Below are 20,600 nucleotides of genomic sequence, written 5' to 3' on the forward strand. Positions count from 1 at the left end.
TGTCTAAATCTAGACCAGTCCAATAACAAAATCTTTATTTGGTTTCTTATAATTTTATTTGAGTTGCTAAGGTTGTTTTTAGAGGCTGATAAAAAACACTTCCCGCGGTTGACCAAATTTGAAGTGTCTCTAGCTGAGTCTCACAGTTGCACAAAGCAATACTGTCATGTTCTGAAAAAAACGGCTATCTTGCTAGGAATAATGTCACGTTCGCAGCATCTTTTTCGCATTTATCTTTACAATTCAAAAGGAGATCACACTCTAGGAGTACAGATTGCAGAATACCGTCAAAAAATTGAGATCGGACTGTACTAACTGCAACGTTTACCACTGTATTCTGCAATTTAATGAGATATGTGCGGAACTTCGAGTAAATAATCAGTAACGATGGACTCAACATAACAACTGAGGTAACTGTTGTAAAAAAGGAAATGAGCAAATTAAAAAAGTACTCAGGAAATATAGATACCACTTCCTAGCATTATCACTCCATTAAATTATCCTGTCGGATCTGATCTCATCACCTCCTCAGCTTAATGTTCTGTCAAATACATTGTCTTCTTATAAACTTAATGCTTGGAAGATCAATGTCACTTCTGTAAACATTATCTTATATCAATCAGCTGAATGTATCATCTGGCCAGAAGGAAAAATCCACAATTTCAAAGAAAAATTTGGCATCTCTGCTTGAAACCGCCTAAAGCGCTTTCAGCTGAAAAGGTGTGTCAAAACGATTCCTCGCCTCCTATTACGATTCGAATCCAGGTTTTTCCAACCAAAAACATTATCAATTTCAAAACCACTATCCCAAAAAGTTCAGTGTTTGCGAAAATATGCGCTCTCAACGTCTGGGAATAAGGTACCTTGAATATAGGTACCTCAGATGTAGGAGATGGCTAACCCATGAAATTATTTCGGTTTGCCAGTTTGTTCTGATAAACAAATTATCTTCTTTCAAAAATTACTCAATTCAGTCCTGCTATTGAAACTACAAGGTTAATCGTATCTTTTTTTTTCGATTTAGATGTATTCATCATAATTCCATAGTCAGGTTTATCTTCTTTGTAATGTGAATTTTTTGTTGCCACTTGAAGAAAGTCGTAAGCTTCTTTAATATGGGATACGTTGCTATTAAAATTAATGGATAATTTTCATAATTATAAAAATCGTATACTTTGTCAGTAATTAAAAGGATGCGCACGGTTTTATTTCAGGAATGCCTTGTGCGATTTATATAATGGACAAATGAACCATAATAAACATAAAAACGTGTATATAACTGGTGCGAAACAATATTTAAAACATTTACGTAATAACTGCCTATATATATATAATAGAAATATAACCGTAATAATTATAAAAGATGCTGATATATTTCTTATGCTTTATTTGTTCGCTTGGGTCTCCATAGCATTTAAAAATTCCTGTTGATTATATATCAACAAAAACAATTATCTAATTTATTGTTAATTTAATTATTCCATTTTTCAGTAATATAAAATATAACTTAAAGGAAATATTATATAATACTTACCTGTTTCCTCTGAGAGAAGTGAAATATGAAGATGAAAGCACTAAAAAACAATAATCACACATGGTGATTCATGCTACTAAGCACGTAGTTTTAAGATATTTGCTTCCGTTCTAACCATCCTTTTGTTGCTATTGCTTAAATGTAGAAATAAACATTCAAGCTACAAACCCTCTCAATAACTTACAAATGTTTAAAGTTTACTTTTTATTTATTTATTTTTAAAGATTCGCCTGTCCTATAATTACATGAGAACCCAGGTAACTTTTGCACGGCACTTACTTCAAACTCCGTCTGCTCTTAGCGCATGTGCAGTTCATTGATTGGCTATGATTTGCGCCTACACGTTGCCTTAGTAACCGCAATTTTCCCAACTTCAAACAATGGCGTTTCAAGAAAACATCAAATATTCGATATACTGTATAACATATATTAAGGGAACTCTAAGACAAGAACACACTTACATGAAATAAACCATAACTGTTGAGAGATTCCTATACTGATAATACAGAATGTAGATTGTCATCTTTTTTTTATTTTCTTTCGGTTTTGTATATGTATTTATATATTTCTCCTTGTTAGCTTGGTAAGAAATGCTAAGAAAGATTTTTGTGTATCTGTTTGCTTGTTTTGTTTTGTTTTTCTCTGAGATAATATCACCTTTTTTTTTTATATAGAAGAAATGTCTCATCTAAAAGAATGCTATTAATCCATTCTCCTTGCTTAAATAATAAGTAAAGGGTAAGCAACCTTTTAGGGCAAAATTTTGTTAACAAACATATGTCGTCAGTTTTAGGAACGATCTGGATATTGAAAATTGTGTGTACTTAGGTTGAATTTATAGGATAAAAGAATAGACACGCTTCAAGGACAATCAGATAATGTCATGATCATCACAAGACATCCTGGCATCCAACATCTACTGTTTCTTAAAATCATTGGAATCATTTTCAACTGAAAAATAAAACAACCAAATAATACGAAATTTTTCCATGATGGCAAAGCAGGAATCGGAGATAAAATGTAATTGAGCGAGACTGTCTTTTTTTTGTTGTTGTTGTTCATGACAAGTAGACCATATGAACAAAAAAAGATTGAAAGTAGCACTGGAAATAAGAAAAGCAATGATTTTTATCAAAAATCAAAAACTATTTCTTTGTATATCTGAACGTTCCGACAACAAGGGAATATTTGCTAACATTTATATATATATAATTAATTAACAGAAAAAATCCTTAGCTCACCTACGAAAGGATTTTACAAAAACGTTAATAAATAAATAAGATCACATGATCTTCTATGAATATATACCCATTTTAAACTGGAATGCATGATATAAAATAAATAATATAACTCTGCAACCTTAACAGTCAAACTAACATTTACAATCAATACTATGCGCTGCCATAATATCGAACCCTATAACAGACGTGGATTCTCAAGAGCCTGTACTGCCGATATTTATTAGTTTATTTTTTAGTCTTACTATCGGACAACACTGTTTGACACATGAGCAACAGGTGGGAAACATAAATATTATTTACATTGCATGTCGAAAGATAATAAGCGATCTTTACCAAAGCAGAGAAAGTCTAAAAATATTTTTGTTACGAGAAAAGCCGTATGCTGGACTAAATAAGCTTAAATATACCGTAATAGAGTCATATAATTTAATTTACGCTTTCTCATTTAACATGAAAGCTAAATATATTCATAAAGAATCGAGATCTCATATTCTGCTTATTTATTCTAGCATGTGGTTTTGTTCCAATAAGACTATTATCATGCACTTTGTCATTGATATCCATTCGTCAGTGTGGCAAAGATCGTTTACTAACGTCCAACATGCAAACTGCTACATGCCAGTGAAGACGTAAATGTTTATTGGCTGCGCTATACCATTTATTTTACTTGTTTTTTGTTTTTTGCTTTCATGGTCAAACAAAATTTCATATAAAATATTTATACCATTAGACTGATCTGCAAACAGAAAAAAGAAGCTTAAGGTTTAAATTTTACTGTGTAATAAAACCATTTGCTCGCAAAATGAAATGTTTGTCCTGGCGGCTGATAAATTTATTGCATCACTTATGTCTACGTATATATTATGACGTGCAGCCTGATGTTCGTTCATTGACAACAAATTTAAGTTCAAGAATCATATGGATAAAATAACCAGTGAATTAGGATATGGTTCAGTTTTTAATTAAACCTTTCCTGTTAGGGAAGGAAGATGTTATTATATCGTTATAAAAGCTTCTGATCAAACTAATATTGTCTTGTGGGCGACAGATTTAGGTACATACATGATAGACAGTGAGTCTTTCACACCATACTCCAGAAGAGAAATAATAAACAAGTCAGGAAACATATATTCAGCATAACATTGGAGTCCTGTGGGAAATTAAAATATACGCCTTCATAGTTCAGTAATTATAGCGATAGAACCTCGAATTCCATCCAAGACCTGTAGATGTCTATTCCTTGAGATGCTTATTCCTCAAGACAGACAAACCGCCAGACAATACATGCAGTTGGGAGACATAGCAGACTATGCAGACAGAATTAATCTCTTTTAGTTAGGAATGTAGGCAAATCACTGGTGTCCAGGGGTTAATTCCACTGTGGACGTTATTCGCGCAGTGAAAATTTATATTGGTTTTTATGTACATAATATATTGTTATTATTATTGTTGTTATTGTTAGATTTAAATAAAAATTAAAATTTCTTCGCGTTAGCTTCAAAAAAATCAATTTATGCATCCTCGAGTTGTTACATACACACTGACGGACAGACAGACACGAAACTAATGAATACTGTTCTCTTTCAAAAGTGCCTGAAAACCTAAAGATGAAAAACAACATAACAAATATAAGAAAATTATTTTTTTTATTTATAATCCATAATATGTGAAATGAACTTCATCAACAGATTACAGAAAGAGTTAATACGTTTTTTTTTTTAATCCTTTTATCTCACCTTCGAAAGAGTGTAACCTAACATAGGTAAATAATACATTAGTGCCTGGACGGAATAAGGGTATGAAACCCTGATCTAGAGACCGAAACACAGTGCTTTATAAAGCCGCTTTAGACTACTAATAAAAAGGGATGGTAGTCTCGCGTGGGGAGATAAAATTTGTGAGCCACCTAAAGGCATAAGACTTCCACAAACATTCATGCTACAATGGGATTCAAACGCGCCTCCTGTTGAATTAAGAGCTTAAATACTATTTCGTCAGTCCCTGACATAAAAAAGATAATTGTCTTTCTATGTGAGCGATGTGTGTGTGTAACAAAATAGTAAATAAGAATAATAATGAGAAAAAGAAAAATGGGAGTGATGAGTGATGTATGAAATCATGCTATGAGTGTACATGTTAGGCAAGAGGGGAATTTCCTGTGCGTGATGCATATCGGTTTTATCATAGAAGTTATTCTTCATTAATCGGTTTTGAAGTGATTCTTCAATAAATGGTCTTCCAACTGACAGCAAGTTAGCCGATCTTATGCACATGTGGAAAGATTTCCCTTAGAATCTCGGATTTTTCATCCCTCGTAACCTGCAAAAGAACACACACACACACACACACAAATATTAACGTAGTAGAATACGAGAATAGAAGAGATGGTTCTGAACCTTAATTGTAATTCTAATGATTATGATTTTCTTTTATATTCGTGGAACGAATACATACCTCGTAACGTTATATCGTTTCTGGTGAAATGTGATGAAATTACTTGTTAATTAAAAAACAGGGAGAAGTTACCAAGTTCTAACAGAAATATTTTTTTAATTTATTTACGATAGTGAGGAATCACTGTTAAAGCGCAGTATGGATGAAACATAGATACACAGAAATCTTGAAATATACTGCGTATGCAGTCAGCCACTTCTATCATTAAATTACATGAGAAATTTTTTTTTTTTTTTTTAAATTCCGATAAATTAAATAATAAGACTCCAAAACTCTACCTCCTCCTTAGAGGAAGTTTTTATAAATTGAATCGGAAGAATGAATGAGTTAAAATTAAAGAAAAGATTCTACCTCATCTCTGTTTTGCTGATAATATACCTGTCAGTTCTCTTGGCAGAAGATCTAGAAAGAAAACTGAGGAAATTTGCTCAAGTATCTAGTCAAATTAGCTTGAGGATAAATTTAAATAAAAACGAAAGAAATGATGAATGATAACTTAACACCAAAATACTGAAAATACATCATAATACTAAAAAATGGGAGGCAGAGAGAATATATTCATATGCTTATCTGGGAGAAATCATAAAAATCAAAGATATTCAAATAGAAGAAAAGAAAAGAAAATTACTACGAGTTTTGCGTTTGGGAAGATGAAAGATATCGTTAAAGGCGACATACCAGTTAAAGAGAAAAGCTTTCAGCCAATGTCATACCTGTAACTGCTTATAGTAGTGAACTTGGAATATAACTAATGATATGGTTCACATACTAAAAGTTATCCAGAGAAGAATGGAAAGGGATTTGCATGGGTTGATGTCTAGAGACTGGATACCTTCCCTTTCATAAGATAAAGAACAATTGTACAAGACATTATCAAATAAATTAAGCATTTTCACAACGGAGATGGGGTGAACATTAAAAGATATAACAACACAAGTTGGCCGAAATTATTAAAATTTTGTTGTATATTATTAACAGATAAACACCTATGGGTGGTGATGAGCAGAGTTCAAGATCAAGGAAGAATTGACAAGTGGATATTGTTAAGATTACTGCAATGCAACGGATAAGAGAAGCTGAAAAGAGAATTAAATGGAAAAACTGGAAAACCTTCTTCGAGCACTGGAATCATCCACACTGAAACAGAAGAAGACTGTATTTATTTCTTTATTTGTTTGGGTACTTTTTGTATTTTTAATCGTGGTTCAGTCTTGTATTAATTCACGTAAAATGATAGGCAAAACTGTAGTTAAAGAGTGTTAGATCTAATTATAGCATCAGAAGGTTTCAGTTAAATAAGTAACTATTCTGCCTTCAGTTGGTTACAGGTATCATGCGGTAATCACTTGGGAAGTGGCTAAGTTTGTTCTATTCAGAAAAGGTTACATCCTAACTGCAAGGTAGGAAATGATCCAAACTGAGGAGTATGCTGGGTTCTGCAGATATTATCAGTTGTTATATAATAAGGATATTGACAGTGCATGGGAAGCATTTCAAAAATACTTAAATGATGCAATATCGGAACGTATCGTTGGAGTTCGAAGAATAAATATCGTAAAAGTGAAATAGATGTGTAACCTTTTTACGCAAGAGATCGTAAGAAAAAGATGATGTGGAAAAAATACCCTGTGTCTGCATAAGGATGATCTCAGTAATTATTATTCTTGTACGGGCGCCTCCATGGAGTCCAAAGACTCATCGCGGAAGACACAAACTCTCCACATAAGCTATCATACCTCTCCTTGTACCCATTAACAGAGAAAGCACTCACAACTGACTCTCGCAACCCCAGTCCATTCATTCACAACTCTCCAAGCAAAAAATCTAGTCCTCACACCCCTACTAACCACACATTTATTCAACTTCTAGGGATGACCCTTGTTCTGGCCCCTCCAGCCAAGGTGCTGAAACATTTCCCCCTGCATCAATCCTATAAAACAGTTTAAGCAGCTTCAATGTTTCTATCATATCCCCTGGTTTTCTCCTATCAGCCAACTTCTGTACTCACACACGTCCTCAATCTAGCCTCATAGAGAACATTCCACAGAACCCCCACCATCGTGGTCACTCACCACTAAATCTTCTCCACGGATTCTCCATCCCCAAGAAACTCAGGAGATCAGACTTGAGCACAGCAATCCAGATGTGGGCGTATCAAGGCCTTATAAAGAGTAATTATAACTTCATTATCTCTACTTGTTAATGTGTTCTTCACTAGCCAAGTAATCTTATGTGAGCTACCTTAGCAGTATATTCTCTAAACTTTAACTTTCAGTCTACCACCATCTCTAAATCTCTAGCTTCATCTATTTCCTGGAGTACATGCCATCGGTGTGATACACACCTTGTAATCTGTTTATCCCTAAATGCCTAACATTGCATTTCTCCAGATTAAACTGATATCCATTATCTTTTGCCCATACTGATAGCCTATTTAAATCGTTCCTTCAAGCTTTCCACATCGCTTTGATTAACTATTATTCTACCTAATTTCGCATCATCAGCAAACAAATGAATATTTCCTTTCAGGTTTTTTCTATATCATTTATGTACAAATTAAACAGCAATGGTCCCAGCACCGAACTTTGTGGAACACCACTAGTCACCTGTTTTTGCCTCGATTGTGCTCCTCCATATAGCACTTTTTGATATCTGTCCAGCAGCCACCTACTTATCTACTTAACCAGTGTCATATGCATCCCCGTTTGTTCTAATTTGCATAACGAATTCCATGTGGTATTCTATCAAATATGCCTTGCAAAATCCGGCAGAATAATTGATTTGCCATTTCCTTTATCCAACCTTGCTGTTACTGTATTATAAAAAGTTAGTAAATTACTAAAGCATGACCACTGCTTCACAAAGCCATGTTGCCGCACATACAGTATCATATTCTTATCCACCCATTCTTCATTTCTCTTTTTGACCACTTTTTCCAGTACTTTTACCATTACGCCTGAGATACTGATTGGTCTTTAATTTACTACTGCGGTCTTAGATCTCCTCTTTAATGAAAATCCTCCCTTAATGAAAATTGCAAGTATGCCAGAAGAGATACAACGGAAAGCTAAGTCTGAGTATTTAAAAAAAAAAAAAAAAATTGGCTCTGTAATCTATAAACAACTCAAAAGAATTCTATCATTATGTTGCAAGTAAAAGAAAGATTGAACATGAAAGAATAACTCTACTGAATGCGGATGGTCTGAGAGTGAAGATGCAGAAAAGATTGTTTTCGAATAATGATTGCCCATTTTCGCTAAACGCTATCAACTAGAAGTATGCAACATTGAGCTTACTGCTATCCCTTCACTAAATGAAGAAACTCAAGTGTATGAACAGGAGATATGAGAGCTGTTATATAGACTGAATATAAGAACTCTGCAATGCGGGCTGGTGGGATATTATCATGGATGCTAAACGTGTTCAATTGAACTTGCTATTCCTTTCACTAGCTATGTAATTTGAGTCTCAGAACACAGAACATCCCACAGGAGTGGAAATAATATATGATAATCCCATTTCACAAGGGTAATGCAAAGCTGATGTATCCAACTATCGACCTATCAGTATCTCTGAAGTGGTGGTGAAGAATTTGGAAAGGTTCGTCATCGCTCGCTTACAGAAATAGTTTGGCAGGATCTATATTTTGCAATGAACAGCACGGGTTTACTGAGGGAAGGTTATACGACTGAGCAACTTTCATTAACATTCCAACACACATTGCTTAATAATAATAAAGCAATTGAGTTAGATAATGGGAGTGGATGCACCGTGATAATTTTGAACTTTGCTAAAGTTTTTGACAGAATACAGTATGTGAGAATATTGCATACTGTCCGATATTGGAGAATATCGGACTGTATTATAAAATATTAGCTTGGATAAGAGGATGGCTGACTGACAGATTTCAAAAAGTTGTATATCAAGGATGTACGTCTGCAAGATTTAAGGTAAACAGTGATGTACCACAAGGATGAGTGTTTGGTTCGTTGTTATTCAATCTATACATTAATTATATTGGGAAGGCATATGGGATCTTGAGTTTTCATAGTTTAGTTGAAGTTAAAAGGCCATATAGAATATATTGCAAATTCAACTTAGAGATAATTAAAATGCTGAAACGAACCTTGACATGTAAGGAGAAGAAAATCATTTTGCTTTACCTGGACTTTTCTGCAAAGGTCTGATGTTCTGGTGTCCGTGGTGATTCTGATACAGTGGAGAGAGTGGAAAAGAGAGTGTTAAAATGATATCAGGATTGTGGAAACAGATCATGAAGACTACTTGAAAATATGTTAACTGCCGCCACTAGCAAATAAGAGGAAGCGGTATGATTGGGACTTATAAGGATCATACAGAATATCAGGAGGTGGAATTTTTAATTTTATGGAGTGTGGGAAACCGACGAGAGGGCATCCTTTTGGAGACGGAGGTGGAAGTCAAACTTTGCTGGCAGACAATCAAAATTAGCTGCTCCAATAAATAAAAATTAAATTAAATCCTCTAACACCTTTTATTCCTCTACTAGTAGTAGGCGAGGGCATTTTAGCCTTATCTAACTTTTGGAGTTGTAGTAGTTCAATCTCCACTGCAGTCATTCAGAAAGGGACCGTGAGATGGTTTATGAAGTAATGTGGGTTCTACGGTCGATTTTCGTAAATTCACGGAACAAAAAAAAAAAAAAAAAAAAAAAAAAAAAAAAAAAAAAATACGCCTGTGACAGAGATCAACTAATTCAGGAACCACTCGAGAAAAAAACTAAAGAAAAGTTCCACCAGTCGTCGGCAACTAGAATCGAACTTACTACGTTCTTTCTTACTTTACGTAGCCTCACGCCCTGGATATGCACGCTACTTCCATAGTGCTGCAATGGCCAAAATGTATCACTAATTTTAAAAAGCATCCAGTGAAAAGAGTAGGGCAGATAAGTGCCGCCACATCGTGGTCCCTAACTCTAACCCAATATATTATTCTCTTAACACGTTCATTGCCAATCACGCGATATCGCGCGATGCGAGTTCTCACCAAACGGCCGATCACGTGTTATCGCGTGGGCGTCGCTAACTAAATAAAAAAAATATAAAAAAATTGGCCACCACACGAAATTCCAATTTTCAGCTTGGCAATGAAAGTGTTAAGTAGTGTAGATTCTATGGTCAATTTTCTTCAGTTAATGATGAAAAATGATGTAAATTTTTCATGTAGTACTATCATATCCTATACACCCCTCGAGGATACATGGCAGGAATTTGATGTTGATGATGATGATAATTTTTTGCAGAAAGAGTATCTTAACTTATACATTTCTCTTAGGCCTCTAATCATTTTCTATTTTTCTAATCCTTTTTTGAACTGTTCCCGAGTTAGTCGATCTCTGTAATGGACAAGCGATTTTTTTCTCTCAGAAACGAGGGTTGGCACGCGAAACCCTCGTTTCTGAGAGAAAAAATCGCTTGTCCATTACAGAGATCGACTAACTCGGGAACAGTTCAAAAAAGGATTAGAAAAATAGAAAATGATTAGAGGCCTAAGAGAAATGTATAAGTTAAGATTCTCTTTCTGCAAAAAATTATCATCATCATCAAATTCCTGCCATGTACCCTCAAGAGGTGTACAGGATATGATAGTACTACATGAAAAATTTACATCATTACTAACTTCCTATCTACAATTATACTCCAAATTAGTCTGTAGGAAAATTGTAATTACATAAATTATTACAATGATTAATATAGCATTTAACAGAGACAGCCTTCTCTAAACAATTTTTAAAATTTTTCAGAGGTGTTATAGCAATTACACTAATGTAAAACTAATTACACTAATATCCTTCAAAAAAAACATGACAAATGAGATCATTCTGAATGTAGAAACAAGTATGAGAGACTAATGCAATCTGTTAAAATATATTCAGAACGGATAAGATTATTAAGTATTTGTATATGATTATACACAAATACTTAATATAGCATTTAACAGAGACAGTCTTCTCTAAACAATTTTTAAAATTTTTAGTTTTAAATTTTTTTAAATTCTAAAAATTTTTAAATTACCAGAGTTCAAGATCTGTACTATCAACATAAAAAGACTGAATGGCAAAGAACTGGAGCTATCTGAGCAAATGGATAAGTACCAGATCGATAAAATAGGGGCGACTGAAACAAAAAAAAGGTAAAAAACTCGTTAGATCTTTCCGAGGAATAAATACAAAATGTTATATTCAGGCAATGACAATCAAGGAAAAGAAGGAGTAGCCATAGTATTCAACACAAAATTCGAGGCTAATCTTCTTGAATGGCAGGCAGTCTCAAGTAGAGTGATGTGGGTAAATATGAGAATGGGGAACTGGACAATGAGACTTATTTGTGCCTATGGTCACACAGAAGATTCTACTATGGTAGAAGTGGAGGAATTTTTTGAGGCTTTAGAGAAAGCAATGACATAATGAGAAATGAAAAGTTGGTCCTTATTGGGAATCTAAATAGCAGAGTAGGAAATGATAGTCAGACATACAAAAATATTTTGGGAAAATTTGGAGAAAAGAGCAAAGCTAATAATAATGGCAAATACCTGTTGGCTTTCTGCTGAGGACATGGACTGGTTATTACTAACACCATGGTCCAACATAAAAATGTGCACAAAATCACATGGAGAGAAGATGCAAGGAATAAGAAAAGTCTCATTGACTATGTTATTGTTGATAGTAATGTATTCTTTTTGGTGCAGGACACGACAGTGTACGGAGGATTTGAAATTGGAAATGATCACGATTTGGTTTTGAGCATGATAAAATTCAATTTCATTTTGATAAGAAGAACATGTAAGAAAGTTTTAAAGCAAATAAAAGTTGAGCAGCTCTCAGATGTGAAATGTAGACTGAAATATACAAGCGTTATTCAAATCAAAATGAAAGAGTTTGACAACAGGAATCAAACCTTGGAGATTCAGTGGCAAGCCCTGAAGAAAACATTGATTGATTCAGCCGGAGCGGTGTGCGGTGAAGTTGTCTGAAAGGATACAAAAATCAGAACTCCATGGTGGACACAGGAAGTTTAAACAAGCAGTGAAGAAAAAGAAGAAAGCATATCAAAAGTTCCTGGCAAATAAGTCAGCTTTTGCTCTTAGAGAATACAGAGACAAATGTAAGAAAGCTAAACACTGTATAAAACTATCTAAACAAAAGTCATGGGAAGACTTTGGTAAGAACATAGAAAATAAATATCAGAAGGTGGTAAGATATTCTGGAGGTTATTGAAGAGGCTTAGAAATGGAGAAAAGAGTGCTATAAAAGGGATTAGAGATGATAAAGGTAGGTTGACCATATTTCCTTGAAACAAAAACGGGACGGGAGTTATCTAATATTCTGTATTTATGAAAAAGTAAGACGATAAAAAAGTTTTACTTTGCTCAATATGTATGGTGATAAAACGTTGGTAATTATTGCGTCTGATTTCATACGTGCTGAAGAAAATTTTGGTTCATAACTTTTATTTATCAATGTCAACAAGCAATCATTTGCGCGAAAACTCTGGCGTTGACGCACAGCATGATAAGCAACATGAGCTTCACTTGTTGCAATTTTATCGCTTTCACTATCATGTCTCACGAGGGGCGCGCCAGTAGTGTCCGACGCCTGTGTGCAAAACTTTAGTTGGTGCCCCCTATATCTCCCGTCCAATAAAAAATCACTTAAACAAAACGTTTTTTTTTAAAGTATTTCCTCCTCTTTGGCGCCTGTACTGTCCTGGCGCCGGCCATAGGTGCGTCGCACATATGGCCGGCGCTCCTCTGTGTATCACAATAAACGAGCTGATGTTTTTAACTGAAACTAGAGTCTTTTCAGCATCCTTATGTTTCTGACTACGAAGATGTTGGTTGATGTCGCTTCTACCTCCATGAGCAACGGTTAAATGGACATTACAATGTTGGCATACCACTTTTGTTCTATCACTACACAGCTTGTCCAGTTTAATAAATTTTAATTCTTTCTGTAGATTGTCATTAAAAATACAGTTTCGCCTCTTTTACATTGCAAGGTTAGACTTAAAGCTTTATTTTTTAAAGCTTCAAAAAATAACATAAAACTTGAAAAAATATGAAATTTAAACCACCGGCATTGAAAAACAAAGCCACCGGTTAGCATACGTGCAAAACAATAACTAAAGCTATAGCAGAACAGATGCCGTCTGAGAAGCGCAAGAGTTGCCAACATGTAATTTTTATTTTCTCCAAAAAAATCACTGCAGATATCGATATTTAGTATCGAACAATGCGACTACATGGTTATACAAATTAATGGTATCCATGATATTTATATACAATTATATGTTACGAATAATAATTTATGACTGATCGATATTAAAGTATATTTATAGTTTTTATTAAAAACGGTACTATCCCGTTCAAAACGGTACGTATGGTCAGAATAGTAAAGGTGATATGAAAACTGGAGAAAAAGATATTCTTGAAGTATGGAGTAATTACTTTGCCAAATTGCTAAACGAAACTAGCTGTGATGACAGCACAGTGATAAAAAGCACTGATCAGGCATGCAATCAGGAATACATATCCATACTTGAAGTAGAAAAAGCCATTAAAAGTCTGAAATGTGGAAAGGCAGCATGACAATTACAGAGGTATTTCTCTGTACTGAGTGTTCCAGATTTATGCCAGTAAACTTGAGTAACGGTTGAGAAGCATTATGGAAGGGAAGCTTGATGAAGATCAAGCTGGATTCAGGCCAAATATTACAGGTTGTCAGGATCAGATTTTCACTTTACTACAAATAGAAATCATGGGAATATAACAAAGATCTGTATTTAAGTTTTGTAGATCTGGAAAAAGCATATGACAAGGTGCCAAAAGACAAGCTATTCAAAACGCAATAGTTGTATGGCGTCAGTGGGACATATCAAGCAAAACGTAGTCTTTATTTGAGTTGTAAGTCAGCAGTTAGAATTGTAGGAAATACAGAAAGATGGTTTAATGTTAAATCTGCTTTCAGGCAAGAATGTACATTATCCCCTCTGTTATTCATTATCTATATTGATCATTATGGAGGAAAGCGGTATTAAATCTGATATCAAAATTGGAGATGTTAATGTCAGCCCTTTGCTTTATGCGGATGATGTTATACTTCTAAATAAATCAGCTGCAAGATTCCGTGATTAAATTCAATAACTGTTGAAATAGATATGGTATGAAGGTCAGCAATAACAAGACAAAGACAATGAAAATAGGCAGAAGCACTGAAAATGTCAACTTTTGTGAATGGAGACCCCGTAGAACAAGTTAAAAATTTCTGCTACTTAGGCAAGATTTTTAGTGAAGATGGTAAATTAAATATGGAAATAGACAACAGAATCAACAAAGCTGGTATGGCAGGAAGTCAATTGAATACATTTATATGGAATAAGAAAAAAATTAGCCAAAACACTAAATTAGCTGTATATGTGACAGTGTTCAAACCAGTTTTAACTTATGGTTCTGACATCTGGGTTAGAAGTAAGTTACTTGACCAAAGACTAGAGACCGTAGATATGAGAGTCCTGAGAAAGATTAGGGGCGTGAACAGATGGCATCAATGGCAATATCATATTAAAAACGAGGATATTAGGAAAGAACTTGACATTGTTAGCATCCAGGAATATGTTATTAGAGCTAATCTCAGGTGTTATGGTCACTTAAACAGAATGGGAGAGAAAAGATTAGCAGGTCAAGTGTTCTCTGGTAGGTTGGCGGGAAAAGATACAGAGGAAGACCAAGATATATGTGGATTGGCAAAAAGTGCCTTAGAAGATAAAAATATAAGATCTGTCGATGTTGGAGCCTGGACAGGTAACTGATTGATTTGGAGGGAAATTGTAGATAGGAAGTTAGTAATGATGTAAATTTTTCATGAAGTACTATTATATCCTGTACACCCCCTTAAGGGTAAATGTCAAGAATTGATGATGATGATGTATATGATTGTCAAAATTTTGTATAAATTAACTTTTTATGAAATCATATTTAAATTTTCTATAAATGGGCATTTTAGCATAAAATAAATATTGAGTTTTGAGTAATTTGAAATATTGGATAACTTGTATTTTGTTCGACTAGGCTAGAACTCCCATATTAGATATCAATGATGTTAGTGACCATTTATAGTTTCTATAGATGTTTATGATCAATTGTGCACCCACCACCACCACTCTATGGTGGTGATTGCTCAAAGATCTGAGGTGACAGTAAATTACTGCAAGAAACTTTTACTCTTAATTCTTGATTTCTTTTATTATGTCGACACTTCTTGTATACAAAATGCACATGTTTACTTATTGTATTAATAGCATTAATTTTGAGTACTCTTTAAATTTCTTCAAAACTAGCTATTTACTCTGTATATCCAAATTTTATTAAATTTAAGCAGTTTTTTTTTTTTTTTTTTTTGTTTTAAGCAGGTTTGAGTGCGGCTAGTAGTTGGAAGGAATTCAGTCGTTCGATGCTGTTGGCACCCACTCCCTCGATGAGTCTTTGGACTCCTTGGAGGTATCAAATAATAATAATAATAATAATAATAATAATAATAATAATAATAATAATAATAAATAAGACTTTCGTCTTACTTATTATGCTTATGATAATCTGTCTCAAATCTGAAGACAGAAAGTGTATTTTAAAGAAAATTATAACAAAGAAATTTGTTATAGCACATCCCATAGAATAGAATTAGATGACAGTTACAGTAACCTCAACACTTAATGGAGCAGCAGTATTTAATTACAATTTAAGTAATCACTTATAAGCTACAGTATGCGCTGTAGCTTATGTTTAATCTATAGCACACTATTTCTAACTTATAAAACTAACTTGTAGTGGAGAGGTGAATGTTTTCAGTTTTTGTTTAGTTATTTTGAAAAAATAATAATAAATAAATAAATAAAATCAACTAACGCCTTTTATTCCCATATAGGGAATAGTCGAAGGCCGTTTTAGCCCCATCTAAATGTTTTGGAGACTGAGTGGGCAGTTCAATCTCCAGTGGTAGCCAATGATAAATTGCTGGCCCAAGGCTATCACTAATTTAATTGACTCGAAGTGATGAGACGGATAACAAGTACCGTTATCTCGTGGTCCCAAACCCAAACACAATGTTTTTAATGTCGGAGAATAGTGTCGGTTTGATGGCCGAATTTTTTAAGTTTACGGGACGAAAAACCCGAATTCCGAGGTCAACTGTTCCACAGTTTTTCGTCTGCAGGCTTACATAAGATGAAATGACTTCCGTTCATTACGAACATCAGTAATGCATGGACAACCACCATGCAGATTAATGATCGCTGTTCTAAATATTATCCTTCCATTCTTGCAATATATTTGTCACAGGACTCTGTAAACTCGGTATAGTAATTAGTCTTAGAATAATAAGCAACTTTGAATGAATAGTGCGTTACACACCACCAGAATCACGCATATCATGGCTTTGACTGTAATACAAAATTACGAAATGAGAGAGAGAGAGAGAGTAGAAGGCAGTTGCTATTCGCTGTAAATCCTAACACTTATTACTCTCGTAATAGTGTGACGTTTATCAACCACTTTTAGGATATTGGATTAAAAATCCTCGGTTTTTCCACCTGTAAACTCAAGAAAATAGACCACATAACTCACAATCTTTTAGACAATAAAAAATAGCGTTAAGATTGGAGACCACAAGAATAGCGGCACTTGTCATCCACCTCTCTTAATCGGATGCGATGTGTAATTAGTGTGTAAAAAGATAAATAGGGTGAAAATTGCCTTGCCTACTCTTTTGGAGAAGCGGTTTATGATTATAAAAATTTCTCTCTCTCTCTCTCTCTATATATATATATATATATATATATATATATATATACAGGGTGTTCGGGATAAATTTGACAGTTTCGTAAGGAAAAAGAAAATCTTCTTTGTATCTATTAAATTTAATGAATTGACAAAAAAACATTACAGGCGGAGTTAATTACAATACTATCAACAAGATTTACTCAAAATAACCACCATTAGCATCGATCACAGCTTCAATTCTGCTTCGGAACCTCGAACAAGCTGATGCTACAGTCTCCCTGGGAAGGGCCGCAAAAACTGTTTTAATTTTATCCATTAACTGGGCTTTTGTATTACTGGAAGTGCGATTGGTGTCTTTTTCAACTGCGCCCCATACAAAATAATCCATGGGGTTAAGGTCTGGGGAGTTTGGAGGCCAAACATTTGGACTGGTGAAGTCGTAGAAATTTTCAGACAACCATTTTTGACTTTTCCCAGAGGTGTGGCAAGGGGCCGAATCCTGCTGCCATACATACGGCCTACCATTGGCTACCCTTGTTATCCAGGGCTTGACTACAGTGTTTAGCAACTCCACGAACAAAGCCCGAATTCCAATGCCAGGGTTCTTCAACACCTGTTCCTGCAGATTTGCGAGGAATTCTGCTGTACGAACGCAATCAGATCGTCTGCTAGGGATCTTTCTTCTTGCTACATCCTCGTAGTCACCATTGCAAGTCTCTAGTTCATGCCTGATTGTTTTTACTGTATTCAGGGAGCATTGGGCAGCAGTCGTAATATCCTTATTTTGATGGCGGGCACGAATCATCATGATACAAGTTATTCTCTTCCATGATTCAGGTGGGTTCCAGCTATCCATCCTTTCTGACATCTTGTATATGAATGAAGAAGGGTCCAAACTTTTAAATGAAGAGAAGTGTGTGTTAATACATGTAACTTACGGAAAAATATAATTAATTATAAATATGTCAAATTTATCCCGAACACCCTGTATATATATATATATATATATATATAACAACCCACCTATAATATGAACCCATACAGAAAGGCAATTAATTATAATAATTATGCAAAAGAATGAGGAATTTTTAACTTTGACATTTTTATAGTTCAACAATACATGCTACTTCTGCCCATCAAGCTGATGCCCATAATTCATTAGTATTTTAATAAATAAATAAATAAATCAGCTAACACCTTTTATTCCCTTATAGGGAGTAGGCGAGGCCTTTTAACCCTAACTAGCTTTTGGAGACTGAGTGGGCAGTTCAATCTCCACCGGTAGCCAATCAGAGATAGCTGGCCCATGTCTATCACTAATTATAGCAGCCACCGATGAAGAGGCTGGCAAACAAGTGCTGCCATCTCTTGGTACCTAACCCTAACAAGATATGTTACTGTCTGACATAATGTGGGTACTACGGTCGATTTTCTTGAGTTTACGGGATGAAAAACCCGAGTTTCCTGGAGGAAAAACCCGCTTGCCCGTGCCAGAGATCGACTAACTCGGGAATCGGTCGAAGAAAGGCTCAGAAAAGGTATTTTAATTAATTAACTTTTATTTATTTATATATTTTCGAGTATATTTCTTCAAGTTTGTAATATCTGCAACAAAATTAAACATTAGAAATTTTAAACTAGAAATTACTAGCAAATAAATAATTCCCACCCACCCACCCACACACACAAAGAGGTGGAAAATACTGTAACACAAAAGTACTATGGCTGGTGATTAGCAAAGTAGGTATCCATTAATATATTTCTTGAATGGTTGCAGGAATTACTTAATGGTGTTGATTAATTAACTGGTATATCTCTAGGCAAAGAAGAAATAGTCTGTCCAGGACCTTTTCCACAAAGACGAAGATAATTATTTGTCTTCACCGTTGTGGAAACTTACTGGTGTATTTTAAAAGTTTTCACACGACATTCAAGACGAATAGGGAATTTAATAAGTGTATTTGAAATAGGGTCATAGAGAGTGGTTCAATATTCCTCCAGAGAGTAGAAAGTATTTAAGCAATAACCCTGCAAGTTGGAAATAATTGCATTTTCAGTTGTTGTTTTTTTTAAGTTCATCTTACCTATCATTGACAAAAACAGTCAAAAATAAATTGCATAAGTTATAGTCAGAATGGGATATCGCTTAAACAGTTTACACTAGAGATAAATAGAAAACTGTTCTCAAGCTGTCTCAGGCTTCTCTTATGGAGGATTGCTGTCTTCTACTTCAGATGCTATTGTACGTTGTACTAGGGTGGTCTGAAACGTTCTCGGTCGAACACGAAAAAACGAATTTATAATTTCAAAATTGTTTTTTATTTTTCAACATAATCTCCCTTAAGACTAATACATTTATTCCAGCGATGCTCAAGCGCCATTATCTCGTCCCTATAGTGGTTCTCAGTAAGATCTGCAAAATACCCCAGTTACCTCTTGATTGGAAGAAAAACACTGATCAGCGAGGAAGAGTTTTAGTTTTGGAAAGAGACAGAAGTCGAAGGGAGCCAAATCTGGGGATTAGGGTGGATGTTCAAACAAGTCATAGTGCAGAATCCTTAATTTTCTCATTGCCAAAACACCTTTGTTGGCAGGTGCATTGTCCTGATGAAAGACGATTTTTTTCATCTACACACCGGGTCTTTTCTCAGGAATTTTTTCATTTAGTCTGGTTAAAATATCAGTATAATATTTCCTGGTTATTGTTTTACCATTTTAAAGATAATTAATAACCAAAATACCTTTAGCAGTCCAAAACACCAATTCCATCACCTTTCCTGCTGATGGAACCTACTTTGTCTTCTTTGGCGCTGAACAACCGGCTTCTGTCCACTGTTTTGACTGCTGTTTGGATTCTGGTATGTAATGGTGAATCCAAGTCTCCTCCATAGTAATAAATCGACGCACAAAATCAGTTTTATTCTTGTTAAAACGCTCCAAGCACTGTTGAGAGATTTTCATGCGAGTGCGTTTTTGATCTGCTGTGAACAAGTGTGGCACCCATCTTGCACAAAGTTTTTTCATATGCAATTCTTCATGCAAAGTATATTATTTTGAAATGCCTATAGTCTCGGCAATTTCACGCACTTTGCCTCGCCTGTCATCCGATACCATATCGTGCACTTGATCAATGATTTCTGGTGTTGTTACAATTTTTGGCTTCCTTCACGTGGATCATCTTCAAGGCTGGTATGACAACGTTCAAACTCGGCAAGCCATTTCTCAATTGTTGAAAACAAAGGACAAGAGTGCCCATAAACTTTTATGAACTTCGAATGAATTCTTTTTGCCATTAAACATTCTTTTATAAAGCATTTTGTGAGTACAATGCTCATAACTGGTAGCAGAAAAAACAGAAGGTGTGACTTATTTTACATAACTTTGGTTTTATTAAGAATAATAAGATATTATTATTTTACATAATAATATCTTTGGTTCAAGCCTAAGCTTGAACCAAAGATATTATTGGTTCGATTTTAGCCACTGACCAGAGGAACGATTTTAGTGCCAATCCAGTTTTAACATTTTTCTATACAAAAGATTATCGAATTTACAAATTC

The 20,600-nt window shown here is 34.6% G+C and overlaps 2 protein-coding genes across 2 annotated transcripts in view; one reads left to right on the forward strand and one right to left on the reverse strand.

The window, feature by feature from the left end:
• Positions 1-1,757, reverse strand: part of LOC150106376 (uncharacterized) — a 92,336-nt gene extending 90,579 nt beyond the window's left edge. The window contains exon 1 of the mRNA XM_090393105.1: positions 1,535-1,757. Coding sequence (XP_090249231.1) covers positions 1,535-1,596 — 62 coding nt within the window. The 5' untranslated portion in view covers positions 1,597-1,757. The remainder of the gene's footprint in view (positions 1-1,534) is intronic.
• The window catches only part of LOC150106375 (erythroid differentiation-related factor 1), a 381,623-nt gene that overhangs the window by 109,851 nt on the left and 251,172 nt on the right, over positions 1-20,600 (forward strand). Inside the window, exon 2 of the mRNA XM_090393103.1 lies at positions 15,675-15,762. The gene's annotated coding sequence lies outside the window, so the exon portion shown is untranslated. The remainder of the gene's footprint in view (positions 1-15,674; positions 15,763-20,600) is intronic.

The sequence above is a fragment of the Typopeltis vanoorti genome, chromosome 5 (assembly GCF_054136105.1).
Source record: "Typopeltis vanoorti isolate ZY-2024b chromosome 5, IOZ_Tvanoo_1.0, whole genome shotgun sequence".
Classification (NCBI taxonomy): domain Eukaryota; kingdom Metazoa; phylum Arthropoda; class Arachnida; order Uropygi; family Thelyphonidae; genus Typopeltis; species Typopeltis vanoorti.